The 20,001-nt window shown below is 43.8% G+C and overlaps 4 protein-coding genes across 9 annotated transcripts; 2 read left to right on the forward strand and 2 right to left on the reverse strand.

Moving 5' to 3' along the window:
* Positions 1-1,780: 1,780 nt before the first annotated feature.
* On the reverse strand, positions 1,781-5,688 carry srsf9 (serine and arginine rich splicing factor 9). 3 transcript variants are annotated; one of them, XM_076164218.1, is made up of 5 exons: positions 5,562-5,688; positions 4,091-4,267; positions 3,738-3,943; positions 2,818-2,990; positions 1,781-2,720 (listed from the first exon to the last, which is right to left on the reverse strand). In XM_076164218.1, the coding sequence occupies exons 2-5, from the start codon at positions 4,246-4,248 to the stop codon at positions 2,445-2,447; spliced, it is 813 nt and encodes a 270-aa protein (XP_076020333.1). In that variant the 5' UTR covers positions 4,249-4,267; positions 5,562-5,688; the 3' UTR covers positions 1,781-2,444. The 3 variants fall into 3 exon arrangements, with proteins under 3 accessions (XP_076020333.1, XP_076020334.1, XP_076020332.1); XM_076164219.1 differs by having other exon boundaries at positions 4,091-4,270; XM_076164217.1 differs by having other exon boundaries at positions 4,091-4,497.
* Positions 5,689-8,120: 2,432 nt separating this feature from the next.
* Positions 8,121-15,144, forward strand: prodha (proline dehydrogenase (oxidase) 1a). Its single transcript, XM_076163903.1, has 14 exons — positions 8,121-8,575; positions 8,716-8,924; positions 9,977-10,011; positions 10,882-11,031; positions 11,161-11,225; positions 11,423-11,539; positions 11,643-11,722; positions 11,999-12,080; positions 12,267-12,359; positions 12,577-12,723; positions 12,827-13,002; positions 13,086-13,184; positions 13,321-13,409; positions 13,988-15,144. Exons 1-14 carry the CDS (start codon positions 8,231-8,233, stop codon positions 14,176-14,178), a joined length of 1,878 nt encoding a protein of 625 aa, XP_076020018.1. The 5' UTR covers positions 8,121-8,230; the 3' UTR covers positions 14,179-15,144.
* Positions 15,145-16,242: 1,098 nt separating this feature from the next.
* Positions 16,243-18,798, forward strand: gal3st1b (galactose-3-O-sulfotransferase 1b). 4 transcript variants are annotated; one of them, XM_076164288.1, is made up of 4 exons: positions 16,243-16,462; positions 16,639-16,718; positions 17,128-17,244; positions 17,324-18,798. In XM_076164288.1, exons 3-4 carry the CDS (start codon positions 17,129-17,131, stop codon positions 18,471-18,473), a joined length of 1,266 nt encoding a protein of 421 aa, XP_076020403.1. In that variant the 5' UTR covers positions 16,243-16,462; positions 16,639-16,718; position 17,128; the 3' UTR covers positions 18,474-18,798. The 4 variants fall into 4 exon arrangements, with proteins under 4 accessions (XP_076020403.1, XP_076020400.1, XP_076020401.1 ...); XM_076164285.1 differs by lacking the exon at positions 16,639-16,718 and having other exon boundaries at positions 17,048-17,244; XM_076164286.1 differs by lacking the exon at positions 16,639-16,718 and having other exon boundaries at positions 17,090-17,244.
* A 406-nt stretch (positions 18,799-19,204) lies between these two features.
* uqcr10 (ubiquinol-cytochrome c reductase, complex III subunit X) lies at positions 19,205-19,982 on the reverse strand. The gene is made up of 2 exons (XM_076164289.1): positions 19,819-19,982; positions 19,205-19,590 (listed from the first exon to the last, which is right to left on the reverse strand). Exons 1-2 carry the CDS (start codon positions 19,957-19,959, stop codon positions 19,540-19,542), a joined length of 192 nt encoding a protein of 63 aa, XP_076020404.1. The 5' UTR covers positions 19,960-19,982; the 3' UTR covers positions 19,205-19,539.
* Positions 19,983-20,001: the final 19 nt, after the last annotated feature.

Below are 20,001 nucleotides of genomic sequence, written 5' to 3' on the forward strand. Positions count from 1 at the left end.
AGTATATTTTCAGGGACACAGGAACCAATTTCTTCATGGCATTGTTATTTTATCAGGTCGTACATTTTGTGACACACTTGAATATATTTTCAGTATTACGATTAGATGAATTGAAGTGTAGCTACCAGGGTTATAAATCTTGTTGTACACTTGTATATATTTTCAGTAATGATATATGGTGTTATAGATGAATTGGTTTGGTCATCAATGGCACTTATGTATCCATACTGGGATTGGTCAGTGCTAGATTGTGTACCCGTAGCAGGTGTAAACATAGTTTGCATGCCACCCTTGCTCTGGCACCCAGCCTGGCTTCCCCCTAATGCATGGTTACCATGGTATCCAGCCCATGTAACTGCATTCTTTGCACTCACTTCTGATTTTATTTCTCTGGCATTACCTTCTCCTTCAAGTGGTGAATGCAGAAATCGCACTCATTCAGCTGCTCTTTAACAACGCAATGTGGCTCACTCTGAATCTGTGGAACTTTTTGGTTCTATCAGGAAAAAACAATCACAACAAATGACTTACATGCTACATTGTGAAACATGTTGTGATGGCTCCTTTTGAGTGCTGGCCTGCACTAAAGGGAGTGCAGTTCAGTTCCAATATCCTTACTTCCTCACTTGCACAGTAACTTGATTCTATATGACTTGGCAACAAAGTTCATTCCTTACAGATTGCTGCACATCACTCTTCATGTCTGTAGTTGTCATGCAAGCATCTCTCTTTCTGGTTGTTACCCACTCATAGTCCTTAACTTAGCTTTAACCTCCTGTTGATCTAATGGGCTTGCTTCTCATTCCATGCCCTCCTCGGTTCCAATTAGTTTTGTGTAGAGCTTATGTGTTCCCTTGTTACAATCCGACAGCCTTGATCTCCCGTCTTGGCCTGCACAGTTGCCGTCTCTCTAGTTCCACATATTGCTCCCTTCTTGTGCCAGACAGTCATCAACAAATGTATTATAGTACATCTCCTGGCAGAGGTGAAAATGAACTTCTCACTCCGGTGCTTGGGTTTGCTCTTGTGACCAGGCTGCCGCTCGGGCTCCATCATAACTTCATCGAGAATCTGATCATGTTTAAAGCTCTCATCAGTAGGACCGCTTCATTATAAAACAGCAGACACAGCACATTCACACGCGGTTCACTGTGGCTTCAATTCCAGTGTTTTGATATCATTGCCAATGTGTCACCATACAATCTTCTGTGCATTGTTGTTTGTGATGTGTGTGTTGTCAAGAGGTTTACTGTAAAGTGTTTAAAAGAAAATGACTTATTGTAAAGAAACAGCTAATACATATATATGAAATGCAATACCCTGTCTGTATATTGGCTTTATCTTATTACAGAAATAGATGAAAATTAGCCAATGGGAAATATATTTTTATTTTTATTTCAGTCTTCTTAAATTGTCCTCTGGTATAATTTATTTATTGTGGATTAAATAATATATTTTGCAGTTCATGTGCTTTGTGCTTTTTTCACCCCAAAGTGTTTTAACTTAATTGTTCTTATATTAACTACCCTTTATGTGCCGTTACATCAAGGAGAAGTGAAGTGGGTTACACAAGTTCCACCTACCCGTCTGGAGTGTGAAGTAAACGAGCAAACTTCTCTTAACAATTGAAATTATGTTTGGAGCTCTTCGGTGAAGGTTGAAGCCCGTTTGGTAACAGCCTGAATCATAGAAATACAGGACAGATCAGGGTTATTATTATTATTATTATTATTATAATATAGAACCATGTGTCTTGATAAAAAGACAAGGAATTTAACAGTCACAGTAAATGTTTGTTTTTTTATTGGTAAAGAAAAAAATAACAAAAACAATAACATTAGATGAATACAAATCCCGACATCATGGTCAGAGGGCCACTTGAAATGAAATAAAAAATCTGGCTCCTAGTCAACATGTGTTACTACCATAAAAATTCAGTTTTTCCTATTGTGAAAGAGGATGACAGTGATTAGTATTACAACATTGGATGTTGGCTGTTCCTATAATGGTCTTATCGTATTTTGAACTAAGACGACTATAGCCTGTGACATTTAAAAAAGAAAAAAGAAAAAAAGAGACTGTAAAGCACTTCAGAAGCAGGCAGTCCGCTCCAGAATCTTTGATTTATCTTTGACAGTTTCACATAATGTGCATGTGGAGGTTCCTCTCAAAGTTGAACATGGCTATCCAGGATTTCTTTATAAAAGAAAATTACTGTGGGAAATGATCAAATGCAGTTGTTTCTCTAAAAATCCAGAGTAACCCCAAGGCTGTTTACAAAAACGCACAAAGGCAGAGGGGAGGAGGGGAGGAGCGTGTTCGGGGGATCCAAACATGGAATGTATGTAGCAAGCAACAACAGGCTGTATCCTATGAGGAGGCATGGGGGGGGGGGGGGGGTTAAAAAAAACAAAAAACATTACAAAACACGCACATGGACCCATCTACCGATAATGGCGGGGGGGTGGGCTGTGGCTCTGTGGAGGGGGCCTCCTGTTGGGTGGACTATGGCGTGGACTATGGCGTGGACTATGGCGTGGGCTATGGCGTGACATAGCATGACGTGGAGGCGACTGGTAGCGTGGAGGAGACCCGCCTCTATTATGGTAAGGAGGGGAATAGCGTCCTCTAGATCTGGAGCGGGAACGTGATCGGCCGCCGCCGCCGCTCCAGCTGGAGTTTCCTCTCTCCTCAAACACGCGGATGTATGCCGTCTCACCCTGCAAAAACGGAGAAGTAGAGGAGACTGAAACCTTTCTGTGTGGACGCCGCAGACGGTTTTAGGATCCGGCGGCCACGTCGGGCGCCGTTACTCACTTGATGGGAACGGAACTCAGTCCTGTCCAATCGACGCAAGGCGTACTCCATGTCCTCTCGGCGGAGAAATTCCACCACTCCCTCTCCGTCTCGCTGCACGTCGGCAAAACACACATCTCCTGCCTCACGCATGTGGTCCTTCAGATCCTGCCAGCTCCCAGTTGGGGGCAATCCTGAGGGGCCACAAATGTGACAAACTTACTATTCTGCTTTCATTTATCCTGCCCAGTTCCCACATCTGCATTCATAAGACCTTAGGCTGTACCGCTCTGCACTAATACAAGACTGAAAGTTACATACATGGTGAATTATAAAAATATACTGAGGGATGTTATCAGAATAAGCCCATAGTTACAGGAGCCCCACTGTGCTGCACCCAAGTTCCAAGACTGCGATGACTGCTCACGTCAGATAACAATATTGAGTTTAAGGGGAATTAGATGAGCAGCTCAATTCTAACATCACATAAACATGAACCTAACAACAAAAAGAAGCAAAAGCAAAGCAAAAGAAACAGTAAAATTACACCTACCAGTCACTATAGCCGGTGTTTGGGAGTATGCAGCCAACATGACCACTGAGTTTAGTGTTTCGCTTTTCATGACTTAAGAACTTGAACTCATTCACTTAGTCCCCTTGACTTCCAGTCCTCCATGAGAAAGCGAGAGAAACTTATCTTTCTACGACTCATTATGTCCGACTACTTGTCCCCTTGTTCTTCAGTCCTCCATGACAGAGAAACATATCTGTATACGACTCATTACATCCAACTATTTGTCCCCTTGTCCTCCAGTCCGCCATGAGAGAGAGAGAGCGAGAGAGACACACGCATCTGCCTACGACTCATTACGTCCACTACTAGTTGACCTCCGGTCCACCGAGAGAAAAATACCAAGCTATGACTCATGATGTCCACCTACCAGAGACTATGACCCGGAATTCAGATCTTCGAGTGGGGGGTCCAAACCTTCCCCTAGGTCCTCCTCCACCTCCTCCTCCTCCTCCTCCACCACCACCACCTCCCATAGGACCAAATTTAGAGCCAGTAGATCGTGGATACTCCACGCGGAGCTTGTTGTCTCCATATCCAAATCCATTCCTTCCATAGACAGCATCATCTGCATCCCTACAGAAGAGAGCACAGAACTCCTTACCAAAGTATAACGCCGTCTCCATCCATTCCCTGCTGGCAGTCACTGGAGACGTTATTATAGCACAGAATTTCCAACGAGTGGCGTGTGATTCGCCAAAGACCTTCCGAAAAACAACTCACCGTGGGTCTTCAAATCGGACAAAGGCAAAAGGGATAATGCCTCTATTATTCTTCAGTTCGATATCCCGGATTTTTCCAAATTTGTAGAAGAGCTCCTCAATGTCTCTCTCCTGGATATCCATGGGAAGGTTCCCCACATAGATCCGTCCATCTGCCATGGTGGTTAAATGACTGGCTCTGCTGACACAGAATGGGGGCACCGGCAGGCTTTAAGATCACGTCTTGTTCTCACAAATAGCTGTAGAGGAGGTCCTTATCCTAATCCTAGTTCCAATCCAAAACTCTGTCCGTCTGCTTCCAATTTAATTTTGAACAAAATGAAACTCTAAACCAGGGGTGAAGCCATGACAGTAGTAAATGATGAGTTCAAGAAACACAGCACAGGATGTTGGATCCAATCCTGAAAGCTTTAAAACAGTGTAATGAATGTCCAGCAGACTCAGACAGTTACAGCAATATCCTGCAATAAACATTGAATACAGAAGATCTACATGATGTTTTTATTTGATAACTGATGATTAACTGAATTATCTACATGCACTTCAGGTGTAACATTTAATTGTATAACTTTAAAACATGGTAAATGTGAGGTCATCTTTTCCAGTATTATTAAACGGGAGAGATAAATGAATATACAAATGAAAACCCCAGCCAAAAAACCCAATCAGCATCATTTGAGACATTGCCATACATTTGATAAACCATCACCTCTGACTGTAAACAGAAACTAATTACACATTTCAAAAACAAAAACATTAATTCAAAGCAATTGCAGCTCCTGAAAACGAGTGGGTATGAGTGTATAGCGGGTGCCCATTAATAATCAATATTGCAAATAGGAAGTATGTGCATATAAGGTAATAATCACAGAAAAAAAGAGCTAAGACGCTTATTTGGTGTTTAACTTCCTATGAAAGTACATTCATTCAAACGCGCCAATCACAAATACGGAACAGCGAATACACCTATAATATAAACAACCGTTTTACAGATTAAACCTGGGCGGTAAACCTAGGATATTAAACTCCAAATTATATTTTTTAGTTAATTTAACTAAATGATTGGGTTGATACTTGAAATAAAAACACGGGAGATGTGTTCATTCCTAAACCATTCTGTGTCGTTGCGGCCGTGGTAGGCCCCGTTAGCTAGCTCCCCTACAGCTCGCGCCAGCAGGTGCCAGCGAGCTAATGTCTGCCTGCAAACATCTTCATCAAATGCTTCGCCATCGATTGTGTTTAAATTAAGAACTACACATTCTAGGCGACATTGGTTATAGCTTGAAGTGGTAACCAACTGAAGACGCGCGATCTACTCAATTAATTAGTCGAGGGTCCGCTTCTTTGTTGATACCAGCTAGCTAGGCTAAGAGGCTAACATTATAAGAGTATTTTCACATGTTAAGGTTAGATACAGTCAATGCATGCATCAAGTTGGACAATGCTCATAAAGAATAGCGCCATCATCTTACCTCAAAGCAAATACGAGTGGCTTATTTTTGGTTTCTGTGCAATCGGTTCAGTGCACTGCAGCAATACAGTTCCGTGTAAGTCACGGAGTTAGCACCAAGTTAGCAACATTAGCCGGTCGCTTCTTGTTCGTCCACCAGAACAGGCGCGGTTAATACAATACTGCCCTCTACAGGTTAGAAAGGAACACGCCGACATTTCACAACACTGAAAGTTTCCATCTATCGCGCCTATCAAAATGTATCCATACAAGTTATTGAATCAGAACTCACAGCTGGGAGTATATCTTTCATCTCAACTTTTCCAAGGATTTTCCTATAATATAGTTGTAGTCCCAATTTCCATCGGTCACATATTTATCACTAAGATAAGATAAAGATAAGATGACATTTTAATATCCCGAGGGAAATTACTGTGCAACAGGTACAGTACAGCATGAAAAAACAAAAAATCAGAATTCACCCAACTAGTGCAATAATGAAAAAGTGCAAGAATGCAAGTGGATAATAAGTACAAGAGAAGTACAAGATAAGTACAAACAATAGGGGGGTACGAAGTACATACAATGGGGGGGACATACATGACAGCATAAGTACATAGGAAGTGCAAGTGCAATGTGCATTTGACTGAGGTATGAGTAATGACAATCTACAACTACAGCATACACATGTGTATATGTGACATACAGCAACGTTTAGTGCAATATACTATAAGTGACAGTGAAGCAGGTTGGGAGGGGGGGGAGCGGGCTCAGATCCCTATGTCCCCACCGTCCCACCTCGACCCGAGGTAGCTTTATTAAAGAGTCCAATGGCCACAGGGAGAAAGGATTTCCTATGGCGCTCAGTAGTACACCTGGGGGAGTACTGAAGGTGCTCTTGTATGAGGCCAGCACCTGGTGGAGAGGGTGAGAGTCATTGTTCATGATTCTCCGTAGCTTGCGCAGCATTCTCCCTTCCGACACACGCTCCAACGAATCAAGTTCAGTCCCCAGGACCGAGCCAGCCTTCCTGACGATCTTGTTGATCCTGTTGGCGTCAGCTGACCTCGCCCTACTGCCCCAGCACACGACCGCGAAGAAGATGGCACTGGCAACCACAGACTGGTAGAACATCCTCAGCATGGTGTTACAGACATTGAAGGATCAAAGCCTCCTCAGGAAGTAGAGTCGACTCTGTCCCTTCTTGTAAACAGCCTCAGCGTTATTAGACCAGTCCAGTTTGTTGTCTAAATGGACTCCCAGGTATTTGTATACCTGCACAGAGTCCACAGTCACCCCATTGATGGTCACAGGTGTGGGGGGTGACTTCCTCTTGCGGAGGTCCACCACCAGCTCCTTGGTTTTGTCAGTGTTGAGCTGCAGGTGATTCAGCTCACACCACTCGACGAAGGAGTCCACGACACCCCTGTACTCCTCATCCTTCAGTTCGGTGATGCAGCCTACTATTGCAGAGTCATCTGAGAACTGCTACAGGTGGCAGGACTCCGAGCAGAATTGGAAGTTGGATGTGTACAGGGTGAACAGGAATGGTGATAGGACCGTACCCTGATGGGCCCCACCACAGTGTGCAACACTGTGCAGTCTGACAAACCCTGCAGTCTGACAAACTGCGACCAGTTAGATAGTCCACTATCCAGGAAACCAGGGGAGAGTCTACCTGCATCGCCGACAGCTTACACCCGAGCAGGGCAGGCCGAACGGTGTTGAATGCACTGGAAAAGTCAAAGAACATGACTCTCACAGTGCTGCCGGGTCTGTCCAGATGGGCGTAGGCATGGTGAAGCAGGAGATGACGGCGTCCTCTACTCCCAGTTTCGGCTGATAGGCAAACTGGAGAGGGTCTAGTGATGGTTTGACCAGGGGCCGAAGAAATGACAGTACCAGTCTCACCAGTGACTTCATCAGGTGGGACGTCAGCGCCACCGGTCTGTAGTCGTTGAGGGTGCTGGGACGTGACTTCTTTGGGACTGGAATACACTACATATTAAACCTACCCACACATTTATTATACATAACGCAATGCAATACATTATTTTGCCATATGAAGCTTACTATAACGTCCGTTATTTGTTGAGTGTTTATCTATTTTATTGAGAATACAGTTATTTGCACCTTAACTTAATTGAATTAATTAACTCAATATCAAAACAGTGCAACATGCTTTCAAAAATGTTTAACTGTTGGTAAATGTGAACCACGATGATGCATACTAAAGTGTTATGATTGTGTGTTGCACTGGACCTAACATCTTCACTTATTGGACTCAGTTGTAACAAAATAATAGAAGATAATAGAAGCATCCATAACAGGTGCGCCAGTTTCAGAGTCCGTTGCTTACTAAGAGAGCTATTAAGAGCGCTACCAACATTTATGAACCTGCTCTGAATATGAACCTTAAGTAGCGGGTTTGTATAAGATTACGTTATAGGGACGGAGCTATAATTAATGATGTCATTGGTCTGCAAAAGGGGTCGTGAGCTCGGGAGCGCGCAGCAGCCAGATGTCGCGTGCACGATGCGAAACAGTTTGTTACAGCAGTTGACGCCCCGCCCCTTCTCCTCGTGCGAAAGTTCTCTATAAATCGAAGTCAACTTTATCTTGAAGTTAGTCTAAATAGTACGAAGACCAAACCACCTTCGTGTACTTACTATTAATAACTCGTTCACTCTAATGTCGTACACAAAGTTTCTATCATCATTTTTGAGGGCAAACCCGAGCAATGTCTGCAAAATACGCTTTACTCCAGAGAGGCTGCGGTCGCAAGTGGCATCCACCAAGCGTGCAGAAGAAGGGGAGAAGCAGCGGCAGATCGATGGGTGCCCCGTAGTGGAAGCGGAGCCCGTGGAGCTCATCAGCCAAACCAAAGGTGCCTCAGACTCGCGTGGATGTAAAATCGATATTGATTTCAACAATACAGAAGAAGCCTACAAAAGCAAAGACAATGTGGAACTGCTGCGAAGTCTGCTGGTATTCAAGCTTTGCACCTTTGATTTTCTGGTTGACAAGAACAAAGAGGTGAGTTGTTTAGAGTCTTATCATAGTTTGAATGTATAATACCCTAATATTTACACTAGAAGATTCCATGACATTGGATCCGGCTAGTTATACTGGTGTTGATAATAACTTAAGGGAATAACAAATTCTTGTTTTCTCAGCTGATGGACATGAGTAAGAAGGTATTGGGCAAGTGGATGTTTGAGAAGGTGATGAAGATGACCTTCTACGGCCAGTTTGTGGCTGGAGAGAACCACAACACCATAAAACCTCTTATCAAAAAGAACCAGGCCTTCGGCGTGGGTGCGGTGTTGGACTACAGCGTGGAGGAGGACCTGACACAAGAGGAGGCCGAGAAGAAGGAGATGGCGTAAGTATTCTATACATTTAACCAACCTGCAGTGTAGAAAAGATAGAAGACCGGCCATCTTAGACTACAGGAGAACCTAAATACGAAAGGGAACACCAAAGCTCTCATTGGTTTGTGGTGTTTTGGTTTGAGCTCCAAAAATAACAGACATGTTTACATTTAGACATGCCGAAGTCCAACACCGTTCTAAAAGGTCTTATATCATTTATATTCAATTATTTCCTCATATTACATTACTTCAGATAAGCTTTATTTGTTTTCTTTGCGTAGGTCCCTGACAATGTAACATACTGCTTATCAAATCTGCCTTCTCACTCACATTCCTTCAAACCGATTAGGAATCATACATTTTTTTCTACACCCAGTAGCTAAACAATGCTTGGCCTCTATTGGTCAGCTAGGACAGACCCTTCCCCTCTGATTGGCTGTAGTGCCGTGCCTGCTGGAGAATGTCACATGAAGGAGTTGCCTGCCAGCCTCTAACACTGATGTAATGGAGCCTTTCATTGGGGCGCGCTGGGATGTTATGTAATACCCTGCAGAGGACAGAGTTTTAATTTAACCGAGGCATCATGAGACTTTGCATTGCAGTAAAAGGCAACAACCATCTATCACCGTGAATAACATTGACTCAGTAGCACAAAGCAATAATAACCAGCATCTTATACTTTCAAGACATCACAGCTTTCTCCCACTTGTGTTTATCTCTGCTCCCTCGTGTCATAACTTGTTGAGAAAAGGAGGTCATATTTGCGTGTTGCCTAAAAGCCTCTCCACACAGAAGCCTAGATGGATTGCGAAAGAAAAGGCATCACCCATATAAGTCATTGATGTGATGATATGAGAACAGAAAAAGCAGCCCAGCGTTTGTGTACATTAGTCAGCTGAGTGTGTGATACAGTATCGTGTACATAAATTTTACAAACGCAAGATTATACAAGATTTCACATGGCCGGTTTGTAAGCATGTGACAATCACTGCAATATGTTGTCAACTAGGATTTGCTGTAAGATGTCACACCAACAGTAATGCCTCCCGCTCTTCTCTTTCAGTTCTTGTGTCTCGGAAGCTGAGAAAGAAACTCCAGGTGTGTGTAACAGCTGAAACTACATTTCAATGTTTTGTTTTTTCGTTGTAGCAGAACTGTGGGTTTTCCATTCAAATCATAATCTTTCGCATGAGGAGGTTCTCCCTTGTTACGCAGCTTTGAACTTTGAGTGTTATGAGCATCAGTGTACGAGGCAAAGATGAGCTGCTGGCATGTTCGGCACGACTCAGGCGGTTTCATGAGGACATCCAGTCATGCAGTCAAGCGGAGCGGCCTGGTTAACGCTGGTTATAACTGGATCTAGTTAGGTCTTAGGTGGCACCAGTCAAGTGTGTATCATCGGGGCGGGGGAGTACTGCTCTTTGGCTAGACGTACAGCAGAGTTCACAATTGCAGCCCTCAGAAACACAAGGCCTTTTATTAGTTTTGTGGCTGTAGCATAAAACCTTTTATAAAATATACCTTGAGACTTCCCCCTGGCTTAGCATTTCTTGCTCTCGTCTTTTTTTAGCACATTGCTTCCTCGCACAGCACTGTTTCCATCCCATGAACTTTGACATGCATCGCCAGCCTCTGCAGAAATATGATCCCTCCCCTTCCTCCGCTGCAGAGGGGCCCCTCTCGCCTGGGGTTCTGGGTGCACATGTTGCGTAAGAGCATGTGGTTCAAGCAGTCTGGAACATCAACAAAGAAATTGTTCTCTACAGTGCCAAGAATGGGAAAGAACCCCACAGTTTCTCAAATGTTCAGTGCTCAGAATAAGTTCAATCTTCAGCTCAGTTCTGTTCATAACAACTCACTTCTCACTCACATCACAGTAAAATCAGATTTTAGTAACGTTCCTTAAGTTTGTTCCGTTATTGCCTCTAGCCTCTTGCCTCTGATGTTGTCGTTTCTTTTTGGCTCCAGATGTCGTCGGGCGCGAGAAGAAGTACAAAGCCCATCGTCAGTTTGGGGACCGGCGCGGGGGCGTGATCAGCGCCCGCACGTACTTCTACGCAGACGAGGCCAAGTGTGACAAACAGATGGAGACGTTCATAAACTGCATTCAAGCCTCCGGTAATTTAAGTTGAAGATAATAACATTTCTTTCAATTAATGATACATGCTGATGTGTTGAGATATTGTAATATAAAGATCAGGGATGATGTAATATCCTGGAGAGGTGACATCATGCCAACTTTTTCAGGGGGAGCCTCCACAGACGGGTTTTCTGCGGTGAAACTGACGGCCCTGGGGCGCCCACAATTCCTTGTAAGTTGAAGTTAATGTTCACAATATTAACTACAAGTATGGATTTTAGATCAAAGTATTACTTGCATTGGAGTCACATAGACATTTATTCACGTTATGTAGGAGCTGAACACTGTGGTTGCTGATATGCTGTGTGTGTGTGTGTGTGTGTGTGTGTGTGTGTGTGTGTGTGTGTGTGTGTGTGTGTGTGTGAACAGCTCCAGTTCTCAGAGGTCCTGGTAAAATGGAGGCGGTTCTTCAACTTCCTCGCAGCGCAACAAGGGAAATCAGAAATGACGGCTTTGGATCAGAAGCTGGAGTTGGAAAAGCTGAAGGTGTGTGTAGCCGAATCTCTAGCCAGAATCTTAAGTAAGGTAGAGTTAAAGATTTCTTGCAATATATGTTTGTTTTGTTTCATTTTGGATCGTTTCCCTGTAGGAAAGTTTGGCGAAACTGGGCGTTGGAGCCAAAGATGACATTGAGAACTGGTTTACTGGAGAGAAACTGGGACTGTCAGGGTAAGATGGCAAACCCTGATAAGGTGCGGCTGAGAATTGAAAGGCACTCTTATCATTACATCATGTTTGTAGTACTTTCTAGGTTGTGAAATGTACTGGAACTAAGCAAAGAAACAAGTTACAAACAGCAGGGTGCAGGAACTCCTGTTAAACTGACAGGATTCTAAAACCAAAGCGCTACAACTTGAAAAGAAAGAAAGCACAGAGAACAAATGAAACACTTCAGCTAGATGACAAGTGTTTTTTTAAACTATTTTCTCACTTCTTGTTTTGCAGAACTATAGATCTTCTGGACTGGAACAGCCTGATAAATGATACGACAAAGATCTCCAATCTGCTGATGGTGCCAAACCTCGAGGTGAGTCGGCCTTGGAACTTATCTGAGAGAGCTGTCAGCGTTCTAGATCCTCATGTCCACAAACTCTGCAGACTTGCCAAACATTTGACTGACAGCTTATGTTCAAGCAGGCAAATGCAAATCGAGCTTTGAGTCACTGTTGAGTGTGTGTGTGTGTGTGTGTGTGTGTGTGTGTCGGCCGTGCAGACAAGACAGCTGGAACCTTTGCTGAAGAAGTTCACAACTGAGGAGGAGCAGCAGATGAAGAGGATGCTGCAGAGAGTAGACGTGCTGGCTAAGGTGACGCCAAGGAACATTAGAATGAACCTGTAGTTACTCTATGATGTAATCATGACGCAATGCACAATACGCAATGCTATCTACATAACTGCTTGATTGTTATCAGAGGTGCACAAATCAGTTCAGTCAACTTATTGAGTATGATTATAATGCTTCAAACTAACTAATCGGTATCAATCTGTGTGCGTGTGTGTGTTTGTGTGCGTGCGTGCTGCAGCATGCTGTGGAGAACGGCGTCAGGTTGATGGTGGATGCTGAGCAGACGTACTTCCAGCCCGCGATCAGCAGACTGACCCTGGAGATGCAGAGGAAGTTCAACAGGGAGAAGCCGATCATCTTCAACACCTACCAGTGTTACCTCAAGGTGAGACGACAAAGTCCTCATCACGGCTAATCACATATCAACGCCTCTCAAGTTGAATTCTTAATTAAAGTAGCTTTTTACTCAGACGTTTTAATGCTTTCAGGAAGCTTATGACAACGTGACCGTGGACGTGGAGCTGTCACGGCGCGAGGGCTGGTACTTTGGCGCCAAACTGGTCCGCGGCGCCTACATGTACCAGGAGAGAGCGAGAGCAGAGGAAGTCGGCTACGAGGACCCGATCAATCCCACCTACGAGGCCACCAACGTGATGTATCACAAGTGAGTGTGAACGCATCCAGGCCCTTTGCTGTCTCGTCCAAACACAAACTAACCAGCTCCCTCGCTCTGGTGTGTTTGCGTAGGTGTTTGGAGTATCTGCTGGAGGAGATCAACCACAGCAGGAAGGCCAACGTCATGGTCGCCACGCACAACGAGGACACGGTGAAGTTCACCCTGGAACAGTAAGCAGCACAAAGCACGATTTGTCTGAACATATACATCAAATCTCATTTACACTAATGCTCCACATCTGGTTACATAACTGTCTGGAACCGCGCGTGTGTGTGTGTGATAAATGTCTTTGTTCTGCCTCTTCAGGATGAATGAGATGGACCTTTCACCCACTGAGAATAAGGTTTACTTCGGACAGCTGCTGGGCATGTGTGACCAGATCAGCTTCCCGCTCGGTATGTTGTCCCATGCTCTGGCTCCAAAAGCAAACAGTCCGTTATGCAATTAGAGGGGCCGGAAGAATTTCATCACGTGTTTTAGTTGAGTTGAGTTCTTTCCGGGGGGCTGATGATGTTGCGCAAAAATCACAAACACGCATGCACGTCACCGCCTCGACGCTCACGCAGCTATCGACCTCCGCAGGCAAATAACATCAGGGTCAAAATGTTCTGATGGACCTGTTATAAAGTGATAAAGTGGGCCAGTGGGGATGTGTTACTGCTGTGGACCTACATCACCTTCATCATCAGCTGTATTCGATCTCTCTATATGTGTAGGTGAAGGTTCAGTTTACAGTATAGCAGATCTGACCTAGATGCCAGATATATGTGAGGTTACATATGCAGTATATACATTCTACTGTAGGCAGCTGAGTCGTATGATCGTTTTAGAAAGCGACATCGTCCAGTTAACATCAGGTATCAGCATCTTTTTCAGCTATGTACTAGTGGAACGAAACGTGACAAAAATGTAAACAAGCATGCCCGACATGCTCCATGAAGCCTGATTGTGATGCCTTTTGTGTCTCGCACAGGTCAAGCAGGATTCCCCGTGTACAAGTACGTCCCGTACGGCCCGGTGAACGAGGTCATCCCTTACCTGTCCCGCCGCGCTCAGGAAAACCGCGGCTTCATGAAGGGCTCGCAGAGAGAGCGCACCCTGCTGTCGAAGGAGCTAAAGCGCAGGCTGCTCAGCGGTCAGATCCTCTACAAGCCCGTCTACTGAGGACGTCTCACACCGTCTCTGTAAGCATTCCTTCACTTCCAATAAACCTCCTGCGTGCCTCATGAATGTTTCAAAGTCAACTCAGCCACTTCCTATTGTTTTATGAACGACCCCTTAAAGGGAAATGTAAATTATTTTGTTTTTATTGCCGATTTCACGTGTCAGTATTTATTGTGACAAAGGCCTTTGACGTTAAAATGCTTTGATTTGTCCTTTTTTTTTGTATCTGCTGTATAAATCTAAGTCTAATCTCATGATAACACAGAATTCAAACAGCATCTAATGTATAGATTCAGTGCTGTGAAAGGGTCAATGTGTATGTAGATGAGGTTGTGTGTGTGTAAGCTGCTGCTGAGCTAATTGTTACACCATAAATGTACTAATAAATCATAGTTTCCTGCTGTGATTTGGCACTGGGGTGTGTTCCCGGTGCTGCCTTTCTTCTGCTCATCAAACACACACACACACAGAAAGAGCAACAGATGGCCGAGGCAGAACACAGGGGGAGCTCTTAAACATTCTGTTGCTGCTTGCTGTGATTTTGCTTGGAGACCGGGTAGCCAAACACACCTGCGCTCTTACACAAGCTGCCGCGGGAGTCCAGAGCGACGGATAATGAGTTCAGTTTGTGAGGATTGAATCGGTCTTGTTTGTAGAAATCGGTTCAAAGAAAATCAATGACACAGAAATAGAGATTCTTCCATCATGTTAGATTAATAAGTGTGATTTATTGGCTTTTTCATAAATCAGTTTGGAGTGTTTGGAGCCGTTGTTCCCTCAGATGAATTAGATTTTTGTACTGATTTCCTCTCTCTTCTCATGAATGAAACAATCTTTATATGGAGTTTGTCGGCCTGGTAACAGTCTGTATTTCATTTTGTTTTGCTTTTGTATTGAGCCATACCATTGTTATGTACAGTTGTAAAATTGAATCACTGACAAAGACAATAAATGACATTAACTTGTGACGTTTGCGAAGGTTGGAAGTTTGTTTGTTTGATTGTTTCCTGATGGTCACAGATATATCTTTGGCAAATCAATAACATCTCAAACGTCCACAGTCCTCCGTGTTCACCGTTCTGATCTGCTGATGGAACGTGACATCAGTGACGTCAAACACAAACGTCGTTTGCCAAAGTCCACAAAAGCTGAAGAACACCGGAACATTCAGAGAGACGAGCCAAAACATGAGGCAGCAAAATATATTCAAAAACAAATAAAAAACGAGCATTAAACTTTGTTATTGCTTTGCTTTTCTACATTATTGTCTTTATAATCCCAACTGATGTGTTTTTGTGTACAGTAAATATTAAAGACCACAGAGGCAAGGGGGGGTGAAGGTAAAAGTTACATCTTCTCAGTATACAAACCTTTAAAAACCCTTTTTATAGAGTTTTCTCAATCCCTCATTGAATCCTTATAGGAATCTATAAATTGAGTGATCCCTGGAAAATATCATGTATCTGTAGCGCCACCTATTGATGGAACTTGATCAGGGAGAAAACAAACTTTGTGCCCAAAATGAAGGTGTGAGCTGTTGGAACTTCACTTTAATAGAATTTGTCCATTTGTGTGTGATATCTTCTCGAGTGGTCTGATGACAATAGAGATCCAAAACAAATTAAATGTGTTTATTTATTATGAGAATCTCAGCCAAGGACATTTTTACCCAATGGTGGATCAAGATAATGACCTAATAATCAGTGTCTAATTGGATAATAATCAAATCAACCTCTGACATCCTTACAGCCACGCCTCAGTCAGTCAGAGTGGCTGATATCCCCACCCATGCTTCACTTCTGCAGATAAAGCCACACCTGCAACTGAACAAAATGTCTTGATATGAGATCACAATTGTGTCAGATCGCTCACGTCTGCTGATAAAAGTAAAGAACAAGTAGGCGCCCTGGTATGTTGTCCTGTCCAGCCAACAGCTACTGTGTGTCCAAATCACCACATAGATATGTTATGATGACCAAGTTATAAGTCTGCAATCAGGAATAATCAAACACGATGAGAAATAGGCAGAATAAAGGCAGCACTTGTCTCCTGAGCCTGAGAACCTGTTCTACCAGATGCCACTACGATGCCTTTTGTTGGTTAGACAACACTTCTCGGTAACCACCGCTCAGTCTTCGTGCTTTAAACAGAGACAATGGCAGCATGAGTAAGGGCTTGGATTCTCATCGCACCACTGGAGCCTTAATGTGACGTCTCTCTGTTCTCATCACCAATGAGGCGTGAGTGTGTTGCTGCATCCTGGAGGACATGCAGTCGCCTACAGGTACATGACACTTTACATCTACTGCCATTTTCACGTATTCTCTCCAATGTTGTGGTTGTTTTAACTTATAGGAGATTAACAATGTTGAGGAAATCATTACTGAAATGCAAACCTGTTCATTTTGAGCAAATGCATTTCTCTTAGAATGAATCATTATCTTTCATCTTTGATCACAGACTTTGATTACACCTCAGTATGTGAACATGTTTCCATCATGTGTCACAAACAGACGACATAGATGACTGAGAGACAGCAGGTAGGCAACGTCACTTCACTTGATTAATTCTATTCTTTGGTCAATGAATGGGTTTTCTATTTGTTTTCTGTATTCATTCATTTGAGAATATTAAAGGTAAAACTTTCACTTGGGCTTCATTTCCCTTTTAATCAGATATTTACGCGTCAGCAGTGAGACACTTTCTCTTCTCAGCTCTGTTATTTGTTGTACATGCAATGTCAGAAGCATAAACATGTTTACAGTGCAAACATAGGGGCTCAGTGTTTTATCTGGAAGAAAACAATGATGCAGCTCTACTCACCCTCATCTCTACTGTGTCTCCACTAACCTGTCGTCTGCTTTCCCAGCCTGGACGTCTTTCTGTTTGTGCCTACCTCTGTCTTTTTCAGATGTTCTGTCATTTTCTGGTGTCCCTTTGAATGTTTAGCATGTCTGAGATGAAGTTAAGGAGCAAAATAATTCGAGGGCTGCTCCTCTGCGTTATTCTGACCAACATCATGCTGGCGATCTACTGCCTGTCAACCCCATTCCAGGTCAAGGGAAGGTAAATATTTGGAAACAAAGCAAATCGAGCATATACGAGTTGGACTGCTTGCTTACTTACTCATATACTTTAACTACAGGGACTCTGAGGAAGCCACTTGTGCCACCAGCATGTCAAAAGAGATGATAACCTCTGACTCTACAGGGACAAAAGCCCAGGTAGAGAAATGCTCCCCTAAGGTGAACATCATGTTCATGAAGACCCACAAAACCGCCAGCAGCACGTTACTCAACATCCTGTTTCGATTTGGCGAGAAGAACAAGCTGAGGTTTGCTTTCCCGGACGGGCGCAACGACTTCTTCTACCCGTCGCCTTTCCTGCCCTCCCAGGTGAAGGACTACAAGCCCGGAGAGTGTTTCAACATCGTCTGCAACCACATGCGCTTCGCCCCTCACGAGGTGTCCAAGCTCCTGCCTGCAGACGCCGTGTACATCACCATCCTGCGTGACCCTGCCAACGTCTTTGACTCGTCCTTCCACTACTACCACCGGGCCGTTCCCCTCACGTGGAGGATCAAAGGGGATCACAAACTGGCAGAGTTCCTCCACCATCCTGAGATGTTCTACACGCCAGACGCTTATAATTCATTCTATCTCAAAAATCTGCTGTTTTTTGATTTTGGTTTCGACAACAACCTCAGAGCGGAGGATCCTCGTGCCACGCAGGCTATACACTCCCTTTCTGAGCGTTTTCATCTCGTCCTCATTGCAGAGCATTTCGACGAGTCTCTTATCCTACTGAAGGATTTGCTCTGTTGGACCATGGAGGACCTGCTCTTCTTTAAGCTCAACGCCCGCAAGAACTCATCCGTGTCCCAACTGACCCCCGAACTGCGGGCCAAGGCCTTAGAGTGGAACGGGTCCGACTGGAAACTCTACCAGCACTTCAACTCTACCTTCTGGACCCGAGTGGAGGAGTTTGGCATAGAAAGAATGGCACGGGAAGTCAAGGAACTGAGGAGGAGGAACGCAGAGATGAAGGCCCTATGCGTCGAAGGTGGCGGTGCGGTCGAGCCTCAGATGATTGAGGACAGACGTTTGCTTCCATGGCAGCCGGTGGGAGAAGCTTCCATTTTAGGATACAACATGAAGAAAGAGATCGACGGCCGATTCAGAACTCTGTGTCGGAAAATGCTCACACCTGAAATCCAGTATTTATCCGAGCTGGGTGTGAGCCTGTGGATCACCAGACTGTGGGGCTGGGTTAAAGACACTCTACTGCAGGTTTAAACACCTCAGGTAGATCTGCTCTTTAGTTTGACTGAAACAAAACTGAATTTAAAGTACTTTTAACCTATGATACAAGAATTCCTTCATATACTTTACTGATAACAGATTGTTCCCTTCATAGTGTAGCTTTCAACATTTGCATAGTGTTTACATCCTCCTCTAAATGTCAAAGTGATGTAACTACAAAAGTACCTGTTACTTGTAAAAGCTGCTTGGTTATTTACTACAGGTTCATTGCAGATTACATTCTTAGTATTACATTTTCTATGAATCTAATATTGACTTGTAAATGACGAACTGAAATAAATCCATGAATGAGAACCAGTTTTGGCTGTGGCGTGTGGACGCTCTTCTCCCTGGTTGTATGTAATGTGATCTCATCCTTTCTGCACACACACTGCACCTCTAAGTAGACACATCCATCACAACTACACTAAAGCAGGTAATTATCCAGTGACCTCATTTGGCTTATTAAATTCTCTACACAACAAAGTCATATGTCATTTTAGCGTGACATTAAAGACATCATATCCAAAGCTCTCCCTGTCATGTTGATCGATTAAAGCTGTGTATCAGCTGGGAACGCTTCGGAACTGTCAGCAAATAGCAACCAAGTGATTAGCAGACAAGTTAAAACAACACTACTTTTATAAGTCCTATTTCAGATACCAACACTCTTTACAGTGACATTGTTTCTATGAGCTCCTGTGAAAGATGACAGGACTGCCAAATCAAGGTATGTTTATGTATGTAATGTTTATGCAATGATAAATGAAACATTGTGAGTTTCGTGTGACATTAACATATGTTTTAATTTAACAATTTACAAGTCGAGAGGAAACAAACACATCTTAGTGGGCGACAGGGGGAGGAAGGCAGGAACGATTGCTCCATATTCTCCATAGCTTCCTGGTGGTTTCCGGGCAGTCCGTGAGTCCCACAGGGAGCTCCGGAGGCTGCAGCCTGGGAGGTGACTTTCAGCAAACTGTCATGTTGATAAAAGGTTGTGAAGTCCAGGAAGAATGGAAGATGGAAGTGTGGCGAGTTCACTTCAGGTCACCGGCTATTACTCTTCTTCTTTCTCCTCGTAGTTATGCTTGATGTGTTTCCACAGTTTCTGCAAGATGACGTCAGAATATTAGAATAAGCCGCATCGCACAACATTCTGATATCAAATAACGAGGAAATGGTCAGAGTAGAACACAAACACAGCTAGGTTTAGCTATATTAGCCGGTGCTAACAGGAACCGCTAACTAAACCTGACGACAAGCTAAGTGTTAGCTTCGCCCTCTGCGAACAAGGTCAGGGTAAAACAAGACAAAGACCAAGAACAGATGCGCCTACCCCGCGATTCATTTGCTCAAAAAGAGCGTCGCCGCCTTGGTCAAATACTCGTTCAAAGACAACTGCTCCAACCACGATGGTTAAAGCGAAAGTTGACGTTTTCTTGAAGAGCAAGTTGTACACGGTCCTTCCCAGCGCCATGACGACAGAGACTAATGTAAGAAAGGAAAATCAAGACGAATC

Source organism: Genypterus blacodes, unplaced genomic scaffold, assembly GCF_046128005.1.
Source record: "Genypterus blacodes isolate CSIRO-AG114 ecotype Tasmania unplaced genomic scaffold, CSIRO-AGI_Gbla_v1 ptg000133l_1, whole genome shotgun sequence".
NCBI lineage: Eukaryota > Metazoa > Chordata > Actinopteri > Ophidiiformes > Ophidiidae > Genypterus > Genypterus blacodes.

Bases quoted from the DNA above. Each gene is read 5' to 3' on its own strand.
- srsf9 (XM_076164218.1), bottom strand. From the start codon at position 4,248: ATGGCAGATGGACGGATCTATGTGGGGAACCTTCCCATGGATATCCAG. The intron at 2,991-3,737 runs GTAGGTGGACAT...GTGGCCCCTCAG, and splicing joins ATTCCGGGTCATAGTCTCTG to GATTGCCCCCAACTGGGAGC. The intron at 2,721-2,817 runs GTGAGTAACGGC...CCGTTTTTGCAG, and splicing joins CTGAGTTCCGTTCCCATCAA to GGTGAGACGGCATACATCCG.
- prodha (XM_076163903.1), top strand. From the start codon at position 8,231: ATGTCGTACACAAAGTTTCTATCATCATTTTTGAGGGCAAACCCGAGC. The intron at 11,032-11,160 runs GTAATTTAAGTT...CAACTTTTTCAG, and splicing joins AAACTGCATTCAAGCCTCCG to GGGGAGCCTCCACAGACGGG. The intron at 12,360-12,576 runs GTGACGCCAAGG...TGCGTGCTGCAG, and splicing joins GAGTAGACGTGCTGGCTAAG to CATGCTGTGGAGAACGGCGT.
- gal3st1b (XM_076164285.1), top strand. From the start codon at position 17,120: ATGTTTAGCATGTCTGAGATGAAGTTAAGGAGCAAAATAATTCGAGGG. The intron at 17,245-17,323 runs GTAAATATTTGG...CTTTAACTACAG, and splicing joins CCATTCCAGGTCAAGGGAAG to GGACTCTGAGGAAGCCACTT.
- uqcr10 (XM_076164289.1), bottom strand. From the start codon at position 19,959: ATGGCGCTGGGAAGGACCGTGTACAACTTGCTCTTCAAGAAAACGTCA. The intron at 19,591-19,818 runs GTAGGCGCATCT...GTCATCTTGCAG, and splicing joins TTGAGCAAATGAATCGCGGG to AAACTGTGGAAACACATCAA.